The 17,850-nt window shown below is 35.0% G+C and overlaps 1 protein-coding gene across 4 annotated transcripts in view; it reads left to right on the top strand.

The window, feature by feature from the left end:
• Positions 1-17,850, top strand: part of LOC141684183 (DNA-directed RNA polymerase III subunit 2-like) — a 47,055-nt gene that overhangs the window by 4,962 nt on the left and 24,243 nt on the right. For 2 of the 4 annotated variants that reach the window (XM_074489019.1, XM_074489021.1), the window contains exons 3-25: positions 29-150; positions 269-361; positions 843-915; positions 1,012-1,102; positions 1,652-1,704; positions 1,862-1,926; positions 3,302-3,407; positions 3,521-3,631; positions 3,985-4,044; positions 4,399-4,437; positions 4,520-4,570; positions 4,653-4,751; positions 5,731-5,790; positions 5,884-5,973; positions 6,064-6,165; positions 6,260-6,370; positions 6,490-6,606; positions 7,392-7,508; positions 7,641-7,721; positions 10,434-10,538; positions 10,606-10,686; positions 10,771-10,902; positions 10,998-11,042. In XM_074489019.1, the coding sequence (XP_074345120.1) occupies positions 29-150; positions 269-361; positions 843-915; positions 1,012-1,102; positions 1,652-1,704; positions 1,862-1,926; positions 3,302-3,407; positions 3,521-3,631; positions 3,985-4,044; positions 4,399-4,437; positions 4,520-4,570; positions 4,653-4,751; positions 5,731-5,790; positions 5,884-5,973; positions 6,064-6,165; positions 6,260-6,370; positions 6,490-6,606; positions 7,392-7,508; positions 7,641-7,721; positions 10,434-10,538; positions 10,606-10,686; positions 10,771-10,902; positions 10,998-11,042 (2,004 nt within the window). Of the gene's footprint in view, positions 1-22; positions 151-268; positions 362-842; positions 916-1,011; positions 1,103-1,651; positions 1,705-1,861; positions 1,927-3,301; positions 3,408-3,520; positions 3,632-3,984; positions 4,045-4,398; positions 4,438-4,519; positions 4,571-4,652; positions 4,752-5,730; positions 5,791-5,883; positions 5,974-6,063; positions 6,166-6,259; positions 6,371-6,489; positions 6,607-7,391; positions 7,509-7,640; positions 7,722-10,433; positions 10,539-10,605; positions 10,687-10,770; positions 10,903-10,997; positions 11,043-17,850 lie in introns of all 4 variants that reach the window. The other 2 variants (XM_074489022.1, XM_074489020.1) reach the window with 2 other exon arrangements.

Raw genomic sequence — 17,850 nt, 5'->3', positions numbered from 1 at the left:
GTTATGTCTTATTGTTTTGGAGTTGTAGGTGAGAGGCTTGGTGAAGCAACATCTTGATTCTTTTAATTACTTCGTCAGGACAGGAATGAAAAATATTGTGCGTGCCAATAAAGAGATAAGATCTACTGTTGATAAAAATGTTTACCTCAGGTAACACTTAAAATTCCGGTCCACTGTGCTTGAATCATATTGCAATGTTTTGCACTGAATTGCTATGTGGATTCTGGACTAAAATTTTCCTGTTTCATTTGCTTATACTTGCTTTTAGATATAAAAGTGTTCGAATTGGTGAACCTTCGGTGGTGGTTAATAGTGTCATGGATCAGCTCAGCCCTCATAGATGCCGTTTATCTGATATCACGTAAATGTCTATCCCTATATAAATATTGTACTAGGGACAGTAATTGTCCTTTACCCAGTTGTCCTTGTCTGCTTTGTAGTCTTTGTTAGCTTCCCACATCACCTCACTTCACCTCTTCCATCTTATTTTTAGAAGTTAAATCATATTATAAATTTATACTTTAGGGGTACAGTCATAACAACTCTGAGTAGTTAAATTTTCTTTGCAAACTTTAGAGTTCATGACTTCATGGTATATTCCACTATATTTAAGTGGATCCGGATAGTGTTCATGTATATGAGTAAAACAAGGTTATTGTTTTTGCCTTTGGGGTAGATAGCTTCTTAAGTTTCATTAATATGTGTCTTAGCTTATGGTCTACCCAATTTTCCCTCTTTGTCCTTTCTCTTTATCTTCGTGTTTGATCATGACATGTTATTTCTAAAAATTTATTAAGATATTTTTTGTGGTCTATCTTTTTCATCTACATATATGTTTCTAGGTATGCTGCTCCAATATATGTTGATATTGAATATGTTACAGAAAGTAATGGTAAAAAGAGCATAGCGACTAAGGCAAGTTTATCTTTCTCCAATTTCAATATTATATTTTCTCATTGTGATGCTCACAATCTAGTAAATCTTCTTACTATGTAAAGCTTGTGTTTTCAGAGTGATGTAATCATCGGGAAAATGCCTATAATGTTAAGGAGCTGCTGTTGTCTCTTATATGGGAAAGATGAAGAAGAACTGGCAAGACTTGGTTAGTCAACTGCAAATTTTGTTGTACATTTAAAATTTAAGTTACGTATATGCAGTTGACATTGCATATTTGGAAATTACAAGAAACTTTAGAATCATTTTGTTTTTTATAACTTCAGTTGGAGCACATAAGAGGGAGACACCCAACCATAACATAAGTATCCAATACGATTCACCGATAGATATAGGTTTTACGTGTAAGCATGCAATATTCTGAAGTACAAGTTTTTCTTAGCATTAGATGGACATATTATTGTTGTAATAGTGATCAGAATTACAATCTCTAAGCAGTATTATTATGCATATATTATGGTTCTCCAACATTGAACAAATTTTCTGAAGTTGTTCAATGTTCCATTATGAATAAGTATATTCATACTTATTCCATTATGCTTTTTTAATTTTTCTGAAGTCGTCTTTAAGATTATTTTATCAGTAGGCTGGCTTGGATGCTTAATTGAGTATCTAGGACAGTGCATTGTAATATAAATGATATGTATATTTTGTGTTTACTTAGTGTTTGAAGCTAATACTTTCCTTTATATTTTAGGTGAGTGCCCACTTGATCCCGGAGGATATTTTATTGTCAAAGGAACAGAAAAGGTGATTACTTTTCAAGTGATTCTGGAACTTGTATTATGCATTACTTAAATTACATAAATTTTAGAACAGAATATGGCATGTTTCTTGTTGAAACTAACTTGTTGGTTTTAATAATGCATATGACAATCTGTAAATTGACTATATCAACATTTTCCAGGTGATTTTAATTCAAGAACAACTTTCCAAGAACAGAATTATTATTGACACCGATAAGAAAGGATGGTAAGGAGATTCCAGAATAATGTTTGTTCTTTTTATTTTAAACATATATCATCATTAGTTCTTATTTTATCAATTTGACCAACCTGAGAAAGTATGAGCAGCGGTAAAATGAGAATATTAACATTAGAATGATGAACTAGGGTGAATATACAGCAAAAACTAGAATCAAGTTTAGATTAGTGGGTGAGTGTGATAACATGCAATAGTAAAAAGTGTATTTCGAGTTTAGAAATTATCTTCTATCAAATGATTCAGTTTTATAAGACTTAAAAACCTAGTTTGCCTGGGAAATTGGGAAAAGGAATACCTGGAAGATGAACAGATATCACTAGTATAAAACTTGTCCATGCCAGAAGTAGATAAAAAAAATTAGCTCTGGAACATGTGATGCCAAAACTAGATAGAACAAACTATAGAAACAATGATGATAAGAGTTGATTTAGAAAAATGGTAAAAAATAATAAAAGGTAATATAGTGATAGTCAAACACCATTTCTTCTATTTTCTGGATTGTTACTTCCTTGTGATTAGGTTATAATTTGCATGCCCTCTTTAAGTAAGTGGAATATCAGCTAAATTCATTTAGTTGAAAACAGGAGGGGTTTATGTCTTAGGTCAACGATTCTGACTTAATTACAGAATTTATAAGCTGCTGATTTTTTTCCTTCACTACATGAGCTGTATATAATGTACAACTTGCTGCATACTTTTTGGATTTGTTAGAATGAACTGCAATAAAACCAAACAGAAAATGCTAATTATATATATAGCAGGATTTTCGGAAGGTAAGATGTACGCAAACCTTACCTCTATTTTAAAAGATTTGAGAGACTACTTCTGCAAAGATCCTTGGCTTGTAGAATATGTAAAACAGTAAAAAGAGCATTCTCTTAACTGACGAGAGACAAAGATCATAAGAGCATGGTATAAAAGACAAGAGACTGTAAACATAAATCAAACAATATCTGTACATAAAAGAATACAAAAAAAGAACTATGATATAAACATTGATGCAAATAAAATCAGAAAGTTTATTTAAACGTATAGATATTTTAACTTTTGCATTTGTTATGTATTTTTTAATTCGGTTGAGGCCGATTTTTGCTGGAGCTTTTCATGTATTACATTTTGTAAGGTGCCATTTTAGACTAATTGCAGGAAACAGAATTGAGAATAGGATGATATAATTAATTGGTCACACTTCTTGTAAATACCATTAATATTTACTCTCTTAAACTGTGTTTTCTCACTCGTCACAGAAGTTCTATCATAGAAAGTTTTACTACAGTTATTGTCACATCATGCAGTTCATAGTAATCACTAAACTTGTGTGAAATTTTTATTAATTTATTTCTCCTTTTTCTACTGTTTTTAGTGTCCAAGCCTCTGTTATGAGCAGTACAGAAGCACGGAAAAGTAAAACAGTTATTGTAATGGAGAAAGAGAAGATTTATTTGAGTCTGAATCAATTTGAAAAGAAGGTGAGAATCTTAAATTTATTTTTTTCCCGTACCGTGTGATTTACCATTAAAATTTCCTCATATTTAGTCTATTATTTAAAACAGAGTTAAAAGTTCTTATTGTGATTTAATAGGTACCTATTATGGCCGTTATGAAGGCTATGGATATGGAGAGTGACCAAGAGGTTGTGCAGATGCTTGGAAGGGATCCTAGATATGGTGCATTACTTTTGCCATCTATTGAGGTAAATTTGTTTTTGTCCTAATCTTCAAAAGCCCTGTAAAGAAGAATGGAAATAAAGTGAGAGAACAGCACTTATGATTGTGTTGGTTTCTGCTGAAAAACCTCTTGTAAAACCGTTTTACATGTGTAGTGATTCTGTTGAAGGTCTCTCAAATCTCAATAGTTACTGTGAGATATTGCCCTATCTTTTTGTTATTCACAATATGAGCAGGTCTATTGTAACTTGTAATATTTATTTCAGTCAGATCAAATGATATCGTATTTATTTTGGTCAGATAAAATGATTTCTGATTTATTCATCAATTTTCTGTTTGTTTTTTGTAGATTTATTATTTAATGTGGTTCTAATTTCAGGAATGTGCAAGCCATCATGTATACACACAGCAGGAGGCCCTTGAGTTCCTTGAGGGAAAGGTTGGCTTATTCTGTGTAAATTGTAGAGAATTTAGATTGTAGTTTAATATTAGTTAAATCTAAATAATTAATTTTCCTTTCTAATGAAACAATACTTTTCATCAACTTGGAGCAGATATAACTTGCTAAATGTTCTTTTGAGTAAATCCAGTATATGCATTTCGATGAAATTAAGTTTCCTGGAGCATAATGTTGTCCAAAGTTGTTACTTATCTGCTAGCACAAGTTGGCTTCTTTCTAGGATGCTAAAGTATTGTTGTTTATTACCATACTGCTGAACTGTAATTATTGGCTTCACGTATTGTGGCTGTCCCTTCATACATTTATTGATGTGATTTTACTTGCCATTTTCAGGTAGCAAAGTCACGTTTTTATAGTGCTACGGTTGAAAAGGTCTCCTATTCTGTACTTGCATTTATTTATTTTTCTTTCTTCTAGTAACATACTAGTTAATGCTGTTCATTATCGTGAGCAGGAAGGTCGAGCTATGGTTATCCTCCGTGATGTATTCGTTGCTAACATCCCGGTAAGTCAAAGTTTTAAAGACATTTAATTTTTCATGTATTTTTTTGATCTTCATGCATTGTGTGCATAATTTATATATGCAGGTTCGAGAAAACAATTTTCGATTGAAGTGTATGTATGTGGCTGTAATGTTGAGACGCATGATGGAAGCAATTATAAACAAAGATGCAATGGATGACAAGGTGATTTCAAGAAACTTGATTATCATAATTTTTTTCACTTAACCTGAATTGGCGATAAATACGGAAATTGTCTACTTTAAGATATGCTGTCAAGTAGAATGGCTGAATATTAATATCTAGTTATATGCAGTATGGGAGGATCTCATTGTTAGATTAGATACCAGTAACAAGTTCCCTTTGTTCACCTTGTTATCTATCGACATTCCAGAGATCTCTGAGAGAGAGAAGTAAAATTTACTGTGTAGTTAGAACTCAATGTGTCAGTTATTTGATTTTTTGAAAAGTCACATTTGACTTAAACATCTGAACTATAGATTGATTAAGGTTTGGCTGCCAATGGGAATAAATTCTTCTAACTTGTACTAATATTAATTAAATTTTAAGTAATTTTTTTTTATCTTTCGTAAGTTACTTCTATTTTTTAATATCTATTAAATAATTCTTTTTTCCCCTACTAAAATTAAGTACGTTAGATAACATGGTCTTACAAACTGTGGACCTTTTGTCATCAGTTATAGGTACAGTGGTACACCTTACTTTCAAATATTAATTGTAAGGCCTGATACACATTGACCCACTATGAATTTGTCTGTCTTTGTAATGTGATGATAGGCTGCAACACACATTTTGAAGTGTTGTAATGTCAACAGATTGATGACATATTGACTCTGAATATATCTATTTGAACAGCAATGATAGCGAACCTTTTGCCTTGATAACTGAGTCTTGTATGTGTAGTTGGTAGGAGCTCTCGATCTTTAAAAAAAATATGGTTATTTCATGTGATGCATTTTGCTTGCTTAATATAAGATGTATTATTTTGTACATTGTTAAAGCATAAATAAAGTACATATTTTGGCATGCATGTCTAAGGCTTTCAATGGCTTTGTTATGTGCTACTGACCAAGGTCTCCGCCAGTTTCATATGTGATAAATAAGCTTTTACATTTTTTTTCCTTACAAGTCCCTCGTGTTATAGGATTATGTGGGGAACAAAAGATTGGAGCTTTCTGGGCAATTATTGTCTTTACTCTTTGAGGTACTCCCTACGATTGCCTACTCTTCTATAATGAAAAACAGAAGAGATGAAGCGGTATGGTTTCTTAGCTACATGATGGAACATGTATAACAGGATTTGTTCAAGACGCTGAATGAAGAAGCTGTGAAGGAAGTGGATGCCTTCCTGAACAAGCCAAGTAGATCTCGGTTTGATTTTTCTACTGTAAGTTAGCTAAAGACATGTCATTAGAATCTTATCTGTTAAATTTATGCTGCAATATTCATCCTTTGACTTTATATTGGCCTTCTACAGTATATTACTAGAGGTAGAATTACAGTTGGTCTAGAAAGGGCCCTTTCTACAGGTAACTGGGACGTCAAAAGGTTTAGAATGAACCGGAAAGGCATGACACAGGTGTTTTACTCCTTCCTTTATTATTCATTAAAATCACATCTTAGTTTTTTTTAATATGAAGAGCAATATGGGTTAAACATACATGTCTGTGCAGGTTGTTGCTAGACTTTCCTTCATAGGAACATTAGGTATGATGACAAGAATCCAACCACAATTTGAGAAGTCGAGGAAAGTTAGTGGACCTAGAGCCTTACAACCTAGCCAGGTAATGCTAATATAGTCTATATAGAGACCTTAGAAATTTTTGTAGGTGAATTTTTTTCTTGTACTTTTTAATAATGTTGTAGTGATACTTCTATATGTATCAAATTTTTTCACTTGCAGTGGGGAATGCTTTGCCCTTGTGACACTCCAGAAGGTGAAGCATGCGGGTTGGTAAAGAACTTGGCTTTGATGACTCATGTTACAACTGACCAAGAGGAAGGCCCTATAATTTCTCTGGTACTTTTCTGTCTCTTGTAGTTCTAATTCAGAGATGTATAGACAAAAAAAATTGGCATTGTTCCACTGCCACGAGACTCATTTTCCTGGTATGCTGTGGGGCATCTTTACTTTCAACATGATTGCACCAGTTATTTTACATTTTTGAGTTCTTATCTTCTAATTCTTATGAAAATTTTAGATTAACTTATTATAAACCATAACCTGTAACTATTGTTAGTTATGATGAGTTTACAATCAGTAGATGATTTTCAAAAAGGGGTCACACTTACGATGATTTTACAATCTAGACCATATTGGAAAGTAATAGATGTTTCTGACTTGTAAGATCTTCCTTCAACCCTTTTTTTAAGTTGCATGTTTGTTTACTTTTGAGTGCGTCATTCCGTAACTGCATCTGTATTTAGAATTTTTGTTGTCTGTCTGTATAAATCTCTCACTTGATTATAAGTTTGCCAAGTTCTATTGCTCCTTGTTCTAGAGTTTTCAATTGGTCCATTAGTCTCTGAGCAAGTTGCATTGTTTTCTTGTTTAGTTAAGTACATAGAAGTACTGAAGGATAAACAAATTTAAACTCATCATTGCATTGCTGTTTATAGTTATGATTTCGAAAGATTTTCTAAAGTAGAATTGTGCTATTTTTTTTTTTATATTTTTTTGCAAATACCTGCTGCTACTACCAATGTTTGTGGTTGCTCGAGTTCTATTTTGATGTCCTCTTTAGAATAATAAAACTTTTAAGCTTAGTCTCATATTTACATGTTCATATGCTTGAATTGTGTTAGTGCTACTGTTTGGGTGTTGAAGATCTCGAATTACTGTCTGGAGAAGAACTTCATGCACCAAATTCATACCTCATTATATTAAATGGGCTAATTCTTGGCAAGCATCGGAGGCCGAAGGTATTGTGCTCGTTTTAGGCATTTATTGATATACGTGATGCAGAAGGATTTATATATAATTGTTAGTCTTTTGCGTATTTAATAATGAAGAGAATATGTATATATTTATGCACTGTCTTATTAATTGTCCAGCAATTTGCACAAGCAATGAGAAAGCTGCGAAGATCTGGTAAAATTGGCGAGTTCATTAGCATTTTCGTAAATGAGAAGCAGGTAAACATTATTGTCTCAGAAAGTAGTACAGAATTGGATATAAAACTGTGCCTGAGCGAGCATTATTGTCTTTATTATTTTTTCTAAATATCTACCAAGTGTATATTTGGATTAATTACATCCTCCTTACACCTCCACGTTCTAGCAGAGCGTGTAAGGACCCACCTCACCCTAATATTCTCAACTATTTTATTTGGACCTAAGGCTGATTGTTGCAGCAAAGATGGGTTCCAACCCACTATGAGATTTCAAGTTAGGGTGAGTGTTAGACATGTATATTTATGTTATGATCCATTTAAGTCCTAAGATTTTAAGGGTTTAGCGAGCTTGTAACTTAAAGTCAATCCGTATCTCAGTGATGACTACTTATAATTTTGATATGATTGCTACAGGAATTAAAAATGGGTTACTTAGTATGGATTTATAACCAACCTTTGTTGATATCCTGTTTGGCTTAGCTTAAGAAAACTTACTAATTTAATTTATAGTTATTTTATTACTTGTAAGTAAAAGTAATATTTATTACTGAGTAGAAAGAAACTTGTAATATTTATCTATCAGTTATGTGTCAGGATCATTAAATGGATAATGTGCAACTTGTTAGCTATCAAAGGTGAGAAATTGACAGAATATACAAGAAGCCATGTGGTGAGGGCCGAGGGTAAAATTAAATCATGTCAAGTAAAAATTAAGTAGCTTCTTCCTATTTAAAATTAAAGTTATAATTTAGTGTCATAAGTTTTTTAACAAACAAAGAAAAGTAGCCAATTTTGAATTAAAATTTTTAAGACTTAGAATGAGAAGGTTATGTGTGTGTGTGTGTGTGTGTGTATATTTCAGTTGTTATATAAATTATTTACCAGGCATCAAGGTAGTGACTATGTTGGTGCTTACAGTACAATACTCTCAGTTAAAAAATATCATTGTATGTTTATGTGTTCAAGTGTTGGAGGTTGGTTGAGGACTTTGATTTGAGTATTGGCAAGCTGAATTGAATTGTTTATCCATGATAAAAAGTATTTGCAAAATAAGGAACTCAAAAATGCATATGAACTTGTTGATGGTGGCAACCTAGTGCCAAAGGTACATGATAAATCATTCTTGTTCATACTTCGGGCTAAATTAACTATTGTAAATGAACAAAAAAAGGATGAAAGATATGAATGTGTTAGCATAGTACTGTACTCCCCTTTATAAGCTCTCTATTCCCATTAACATATTCTATCGGATGATCTATATTAAAAGATACTGACAATGTAGCAATTTCTGTACACCTAAATTTTTTGACGAAAAACAAACAATATATTCATATTTTAGATCTTGTGCGTATATAGTTGTGATTTAAAGACTTACTAATTTATGATATCGGGGAGAGAACTTTATAAGGGTGTGTTGCAGGACAAAGTCTAAAAATGGTTGATTTCTGGTATGAATCCTATCTCTGAAGAGAATCGATTGACACACAAATAAATCCTCAAACATATCTAATATTTGTTATTGATAATATTCACGAAGTAAACCCGAAGTATAACTAATTATTCTAAACAAACGAATAATAATTTCATTGGTTATCTAGTTACCTAATTAATGACACCATTTGAAACTTTCATGTATGACAAGGATAAAAATGGATGTAATCTGTCTCCGAATAGAATTTGTAGACAAACAAATGAATCATTGGATATTCTATTTCCAATTCTCTCAGAAATGAAGATTGCAAATTTTTAATCAGATATCTTAAAATCTGAAGAATGAGCAAAAACCCTGGATATGGGGAAACTAATTTACGTAATTCTCTAGATTCCTATTAGATAAATATTACCTAGTATCTAAATCTGACAATTTCCTGAGTAGATTGTAAAATATTCCTATTATAGTTATGTTATTTTCTTAAATTGGCTAATTTTGCACCTGGAAACAGGAATCTGTTCAGGTTGATTTTAAAAAAAATACTGTAATTCTCGTCTTTGTAATTGTCATTATCTTTATTACTGCTATAATTGATTCTGTAGAAAATTTTGAGATATACTTGGAACTTGGAAGCAACTTGTAGGAGCTTCAATCAACACAATTTCTTTCTGCAGTTCGTTTTAAATTTTGATGTTTGACCTTTGTCTAAATTATTGCACCATAAAGAATTATCACACAAGATCTTTAGTCTTCCCTTACCTTTAACTATTGCATTATGCTGTCAGAGCTAAAATCAAACAATAAAAATGAATGTGTAAGGGTATCTAATGGCATGTTCATATGCAACTAGTTGCACCATAACTGATTGAAAATTCTTTTAATTCTGGAAGTGGTATAGCTTTTGTAAATATTTTAAAGCTTCGCTTACATTTTACTCAAGTTCTAAAGTTGAATTTCAGATTACATTTTTTAAAGATTATATTTTAAAGCTTCGCTTACATTTTTTAATTTCAGATTTCATTACTTGAAATGCGTACAGGATAGGATGACTTAAAAATTATTGAATTTCGACATTGATATTTTAAACGTCCATATGATTCTTTTTTTCATTATTCTATTGGAAAAAAAATTACTACTGCCCGTTGCTGAATCCTCATCATATGTCATTTAACTAGGAATAATCCGTTTCGTTCTATGATCACTATTTTATTGTATATGTTTCCTCAATTTGTTTTTTTGAATCTTGATATTTTTGAATGCTTGTAGTTGAATACTTGAATTAATAATAACGAAATCTGGCAGCACTGCCTCTACATTGCTTCAGATGGTGGCAGAGTATGTCGACCTCTAGTAATTGCTGACAGGGGTGTTTCTAGAATCAAGGAACATCACATGAGAGAGTTGAAGGTAAGTTTCTGTCTGTTGTTTCCATATGTCCTTATATGTTACGTAATAAACATTTGTTACTTTATAGGACGGAATGCGCAATTTCGACAGTTTTTTACGAGAGGGGTTGATAGAGTATCTCGATGTTAATGAGGAGAACAATGCATTGGTGTGTTCATACCTAGTACAGTAGTGTATAACATATCTATCGAAAGTCATTCTTACTGTATCTTTTATGCATAATTGCATATAGATTGCTTTATACGAAGGAGAGGCTACAATAGATACAACCCACATCGAAATTGAACCTTTTACTATTCTGGGTGTTTGCGCTGGATTAATTCCTTTTCCTCATCACAATCAGTCACCAAGAAACACCTATCAGGTTATAGTTTGTTTTTAGTGATATTTTGGATTTCTAATTCAATTTTTGATTTAAGCTTGATTTAGTTATCTTTTTTGTTTCCATTGTTCCCTTAGTGTGCAATGGGAAAGCAAGCAATGGGAAATATCGCTTATAACCAGGTAAGTTGTCCTTAAAAATCCTTACATTGACTACTTTTTCTCTGACTACATTGGACGAAGCCCCTCCCTATATTTTGCAGGATATGAAGTAGACTTGTATATTTTGTTCACACACACACACACAGAGTCTTTGGGTGAAGCCCCAGTTCTTACATTTGCAACATTTGAAGTAGACTTTTGTATTTTCACACAAATATCTAGAGATTCTTATCTCATTCCATTCCAGCGGCTCAACCAGTAACCAATGGCGAAATTTTCATTTCTGAGTTCTTGCTCCTACCTTCCAATAATTTCGTTTCACTCCCATTCCATTCCATACACCCCAACTAACACGGCATTAGTATACATGAGAAGTACTATTTATAAGCATAAGGTTTGGTTATAAATGATATTTTTTTTTTGTATTTGGCTCCAAGTCTAGGCATTTATGTAATTGTTTAAGTTTTCTCTTTTCCATCTCATGGGCTCAATTACAGTCTCTCTGATGTATGGATTGACCTTAGTCTAGTGAGAAAAGAATTTGATTTCCTTCTTAATTCCTAGATCTTATTTTTGTTAACTGAATCACACTTTAATGATACCAATATTTTCTACAAAACCTAAAGATAAACAAATTGAAAAAAATAGACTCAGAATATAATACAGATTAACGGGAAACTAGTACTAACATTTTGACACTGAAATTGTGCTATTGTATGGAGCTAGTCGTAGCGCCAGATTTCAAAATTGGCTAGCTGTGATGAAGATCTGCAGTAAACTGGGCTGCTAAGGTTCGAACAATGCTGAAAAGCTACAATTGAAGATCTATTCGAATAGAATTAGTAAGATGCACGGTATAGATTTATTATAATATTGAAATTAGTCTTTTCACTGAATGCAGAGTATTTTAACTCAGTACAGAAGCCAAAACCGTGTTATCCTACTAATTCACAGATATTAACAATGTTGGTTGCTAATAAGATACCTTAGGGCTCTCCTCTTTTTTTGCCCGTCTTTGTGTAGTAGAAGAATTGCTTGCCTGCTGGGGTTTTTGACTTCTTCCGTGTTGTCCTCTGTACTTTATCTTACGAAGCTAAGGTATGGTAATTAGAGCCGGCAATTTCGTATACGACACGATAACACGACATGAAAACGACACGAGAATAATGAGTTTGGTTTGACATTTTTGGTACACGAACACGAAAATGAAAGTACACGGATAAATTTATCGTCGGTTTACACTTGGGTACACGACACGAAACGAAAGTACACAAAATAAATAAATATTTAAATAAATTTATCAAAATTATATGAATACATATATCTTACAATAATATTTTACATATAATATTTACAGAATATAGATACAAAATAGATTCAAATTTAAATTTCATAAAACTTGATTGCACTTGAGTCTTTATGACTTATTGACTTAAAACTCGACTAGTAAAAATTTAATATTTAAATATAGATTTTATTTATCTTTATTTTTATTATTAATTTTAAATTACACGAAACATGACACGAAACGGACACGAAATGAAGGTACACGAACACGAAACGAAACGAATCCTTAACGGTTCGGGTTTGGATTAGACATTCATGACACGAAACACGAAAGTACACGACACGAAAGTACACGAAACGAACGAATTGCCAGCTCTAATGGTAATCCCTTTTATTCAACTGTTAACGCTGCCTATACCTTCAATATCCCTCCAAAATTGGCAATAGTGATATTAAATTCTCAATCTTTGATTGATTGGTTTGGCCTAGATGAGAACTGTTAGGGCGAAATCACGCACTAATATTCACGCAAGTATACGCGTTCGCAAGTAATATAGAATACTTTCTAGTTCGTTCCCTCAGAGACTCAGACTAAGTTATTGTCTAATTAACTCACTCACCAATGTATGATTACTTCTCAATATTAAGATAACACTTAAAATTGTTGATAAAATATTAACTATAATTAACTACTTACTTAACCACTTAACTAACACTTCAATTTATCAATAATAAAACACTCATGAGATCACAACTTCATTATTACTTTCTTCTATAGCCATTGTTATTACCTTTAGCATGTGACAGTGATGATATTAATCGAATAACACGAAACTGATAAAAGCCAACTTTCATTGTACTAATACCATTCTACCAAGCATCCACAATTAAGATAGAAGTTGAATAGTCATCAATTATGTTGAGTTCCTATATGTCTACAGAAATTGACAACACAACGATTTAAGCACAAGTTATTCCTTTTGATTACATAAGGCAAATAAAACTGTTAGAGTTACCCACTAATCATGCACAACGTACATGAACCTATGCTAGCATGGCAAGTTCTAAATCTCAAGATCCACCGTCGCTTCACAAGAGATTAACACCCTATCTTATATGTTCGCGACGCACATAAGACGAATACGCACAACCAATACTAGATATCATGCAATCATCACACACTAAAGTATTAAACAATTAACTAAAGAATTTCATAATAAATCCGTTGCAGCCCCATGATCACGATTAGCCCATAATAGAACTCATCGCCATCATGGGTTCATATGAAATCATGATAAACGACACAAGAAAATAATAACTAAACTAATTATATTAAAACAGAGTACGTCACAAGAGTAAATAAGTCAAAGCAAGAAAATCTGCATCCAACGTTACAACGAAACAAGAATCACAAGAATATATGCTTCCTCTTCGTTGCGGTGTGCTAAATCGGTCTTCTTCCTTATCTCCTTCGCTTCTTGCGCAAAACACAATCTAAAACATAATCTCTCTCATATTCTCTATGAAAACGTCTCAAATCTACTTATATAATAGTCCCATAAAACTCAGATTACATAGAAGTTGGAAGCCAAACAGAAGTAGAAGTCTAAAATAATTCAGCTTTTTCCCCGACCCTGCGCGGCCGCTCAGCATTTCTGCGCGGGCGCGCAAGGCTGCTGCGCGGCCGCTCAGCATTGCTGCGCGGCCGCTCAGCATTGCTGCGCGGGCGTGCAGGACCCTACTGGAAAAATTCCAGGTTTGCTCCGTTTCTTCGCCGTAATCTGCCCGTTCTTTTCCTCTCGCAATGGTGAACACATGGCAAGGCTTATTCTTGATGATTCCTCCTCCGAAATGCAACTAATACCCTGAAATGCATAAACACTAGAAAAACGCATCAAATACACAAAATACTTGATTTCAAGACACCAATTTAAGCCATTTTAAGACGTTCTAAGTGGTATAAAATGCCACTTATCACACCCCCAAACTTGAATCGATGCTTGCCCTCAAGCGTCACAGACTCAAAACAACTAAAAATATGCATGAATGCAATCTATATGAAAATGCAACGATCCCCCTTACTACAATTAACCAACCAAATTGTCACGTCTCAACAAATGCAGTTAGACACTAAAGATCAATAAACTCATGCAAACGGACATACAGCCAGAAACGTGGTGTGTGCAAATGCTTAACAGATATGCTTCGGAACTGGACCAATTACTATGACTAGACTATCCTCAAGGCAATCCTACGATTATACAAAGAATAAAAATTCTAGGCACAAAGTGATATACAACACTACAAGAACTTTGGAGCTTACTACGGAATCGTGCTTTTTATTTACAACTCAAATGCTTATTTGACCGTGCAATGAGTGAGGTCCATAAAAGACTTATACAATGGTATCCATGTAACGAGCGTTAGGTTAGCGGATCCCAGACTCTAAAAGCCTTAGGTCACTATGCACAAAGTCCCCTAAGAACTTAATAACTCGAATACCAAAGAACCCACTCTTGATCAATAATGCAATTTTTTTTTTTCTTTTTCTTTTCTGAGCAAGTGCGTTTCGCTCCATCTTGCTCAACCCTAGACTACTCGCATAACATGCGAGCCGGCTACTAGCCATTTGACGCCTAGCCACAACTAGCAACAAATTCCATTTTTACTCCATTTTTTTTTCTTTTTTTTTTCATGCCTTTACCACTAAGAACCTATTATCAAATTCTAAGCATAATAAATAGATTATCCTCGAAAATAATCAGATCATAACAACAATCTAGCCTCTTAAGCATTCTCTAAGACTTAGTGAAAATACAAGTGCTTCTAGCATGCATATCAACCTACACAACTTAATAACACTTTAATGCTATCACTACACTTGCATCAATATCACAATTCAGTCGATAAATCATTGCAAAAGGGATCATGGTATATGCATGAGCTATATGATATGACAAACAAATAAAGCTATATAAAAAAAAAACTATATGGCAAAAATTATGCAACTATATGAACTAACTATCATGAATATGCAGCTATATGACACACACAAAATATTCCTTAACTACCACACCCAAACTTAAAATCTTCACTGTCCCCAGTGAAGGTAGTAGAAAGGAACACAGGGTATACCTACTCGGAGTCATCATCATCATCACCCTCAGTGGGTGGAGTATCAGGCGGCGGGTATGCAGAGTCCTCACCAAAAACTGGCCACTAGATATCAGCTCCAAGGCCTCGAAAAGCAGTCCCTAACGCAAGGGTGAGCTCCTGAGCAAACCTGCTCTGCGTCTCATACATGACATCCATCCGCCGTGAAAGCCTCCTATACTGGGCATCACCCATCCCAGCACCCTCCTGAGCTCTCGAAGAACCAGCCTCACCACGCCCTGACCTAGCCATAGTAGCACCTCGTGCTGGACGCCCTCCTGGAAGACGATAACCCAGCCCATGCTCCTCAGGCTCACCACCGGTCCACTCCTACATCCCATTCAGAGTGCCAGAATCTATCGGAGCTGCTGGCAACTGCAACTGCTCATGAGCCGGCCAGTTCACTCCTACTGCTCGCCATAGCTTCGTAACCGTGGATGCATAAGGGATGTTCATATGCTTTGCTCCCCTCAAAAACTTCAGAATTCCTTGGTAGATAAACTCACCAAGGTCCACATAGTATTCCTCATTCAGAATTCCCCACAACAACTGTGCTCTCTCAACTGTGACCTCGTGTGCATGTGAAGAAGGCAAAATATTAGCACATATAAATGCATTCCATGCACGGGCATACCTGTTCATGGCGATCGCCGGAAAGTGATGATACTCATTATTGGCTGGACTGCGGTTCCAAACTGTGCCCGGTCGATAGAGAGTCGCACAAATCAAATCCAAGTCAAAATCCTCAGCAGTCTTTTCATTCCAGTTCTCCTCCTCGGGCTTCCTCTCTCGCTGTCCAATCACACGGCGAATCGCCGCAGGATGATAATCAACCGTCAGCCCACGAACTACAGAAAACCCATTCTTTTCAGCCTTCGCGTTCGCGTAGAACTCGCGAACAACACTCATCGGTACTGCTTCGGGTGACTCACAAAAAGCTATCCACCCCTTCTCTGCAATCATGGGCAACAACTCACCATCCCTCCCTGATGGTAAAAACCCCCTCTCTTTCAGAATCGGCTTCCCCAACAGCCTAGTGTACTCCTCCTCCGCAGCTCTGTCAGTTAACCGAGGCCTTGCAGCAGTACCCCTTGATGAATCAGCAGTAGGAACTGTGCTGCTGCTGCTGTCAATAGTGCGTGCTCTCTTGTGTGCCATTGATTTGTGAATAAAAGTGTGTAAGAACTGATTTTTGATGTTTATGAGAGGGTTTAAGTGTATGAAGTTTGTGGGAGATATGTAGGATAGGTGTATGTATATATAGTGTGTGGAGTAGGTTAAATTAGATTAGGAGTGGGGTTGAGGGATAAAATCATGGGGTAATGGGAAAAGAAGTCGTGGGTTTATGGGCTGTGATGGGTTTTTGTGTTTTTGTTTTTGTTTTTTTTTTTTTTTCTGAACTGTAAAAAATTTTCTGGAACTCGACCCCTGCGCGGCCGCTCAGCATTTCTGCGCGGGCGCGCAGCAAGCTGCGCGGCCGCGCAGAGGGTCTCTGGAAAAAAATTTTCAGCCCCTGTTTTCTGATTTTTTTGTGTTTTTGGATAGGTTATTAACTTCTAAGGGTTCCTGTAACAACAATTCATGGGTTGCCTCCCACGCAGCGCTTTCTTTTTCGTCATTAGCTTGACGTTCCGTACCTTTCTCAAGTAGTCAACAAAATGGCACTAACCACCTCTCGGTTTGCCATGTCCCCATAGTAGTGCTTCAACCGCTGACCGTTAACCTTGAATGCTTGGTCCGAATCATTCTCAAAAATTTCCACCGCTCCATGTGGAAACACAGTTTTGACAATAAAAGGTCCAGACCACCTTGATTTCAACTTCCCAGGAAAAAGTCGGAGCCGAGAGTTGAATAACAGAACTTGTTGCCCTGGCACAAATAACTTAGGATGTAGCTTCCTATCGTGCCACCTCTTCACCTTTTCCTTATACATTTTGTTATTCTCGTACGCTTGAAGTCGAAATTCATCAAGTTCATTAAGCTGAAGCATTCTTTTCTTACCAGCTGCATCTAAATCCAGGTTCAATTTCTTCAATGCCCAGTAGGCCTTATGCTCAAGCTCCGCCGGTAGATGACATCCCTTACCGTACACCAACTGAAACGGTGACATCCCAAGTGGAGTTTTGTATGCTGTTCTGTAAGCCCAAACAGCTTCATCGAGCTTTAAAGACCAATCCTTCCTTGACGGACAAACAACCTTCTCTAGAATGCGCTTTATCTCTCTGTTAGACACTTCAGCTTGACCATTTGTTTGCGGATGATAGGCAGTAGCTACTCGATGATTCACATTATAACGCTGCATCATAGAAGTGAACTTACGGTTGCAAAAATGCGATCCTTCATCACTTATGATTACCCGAGTCGTTCCAAACCTTGTGAAAATTTGCTT

Source organism: Apium graveolens, chromosome 9 (genome assembly GCF_009905375.1).
Source record: "Apium graveolens cultivar Ventura chromosome 9, ASM990537v1, whole genome shotgun sequence".
In the NCBI taxonomy this organism is placed as follows: Eukaryota; Viridiplantae; Streptophyta; class Magnoliopsida; order Apiales; family Apiaceae; genus Apium; species Apium graveolens.
The sequence above is the reverse complement of the archived record's forward strand: the minus strand, read 5'-3'. Positions and strand labels throughout refer to the sequence as shown.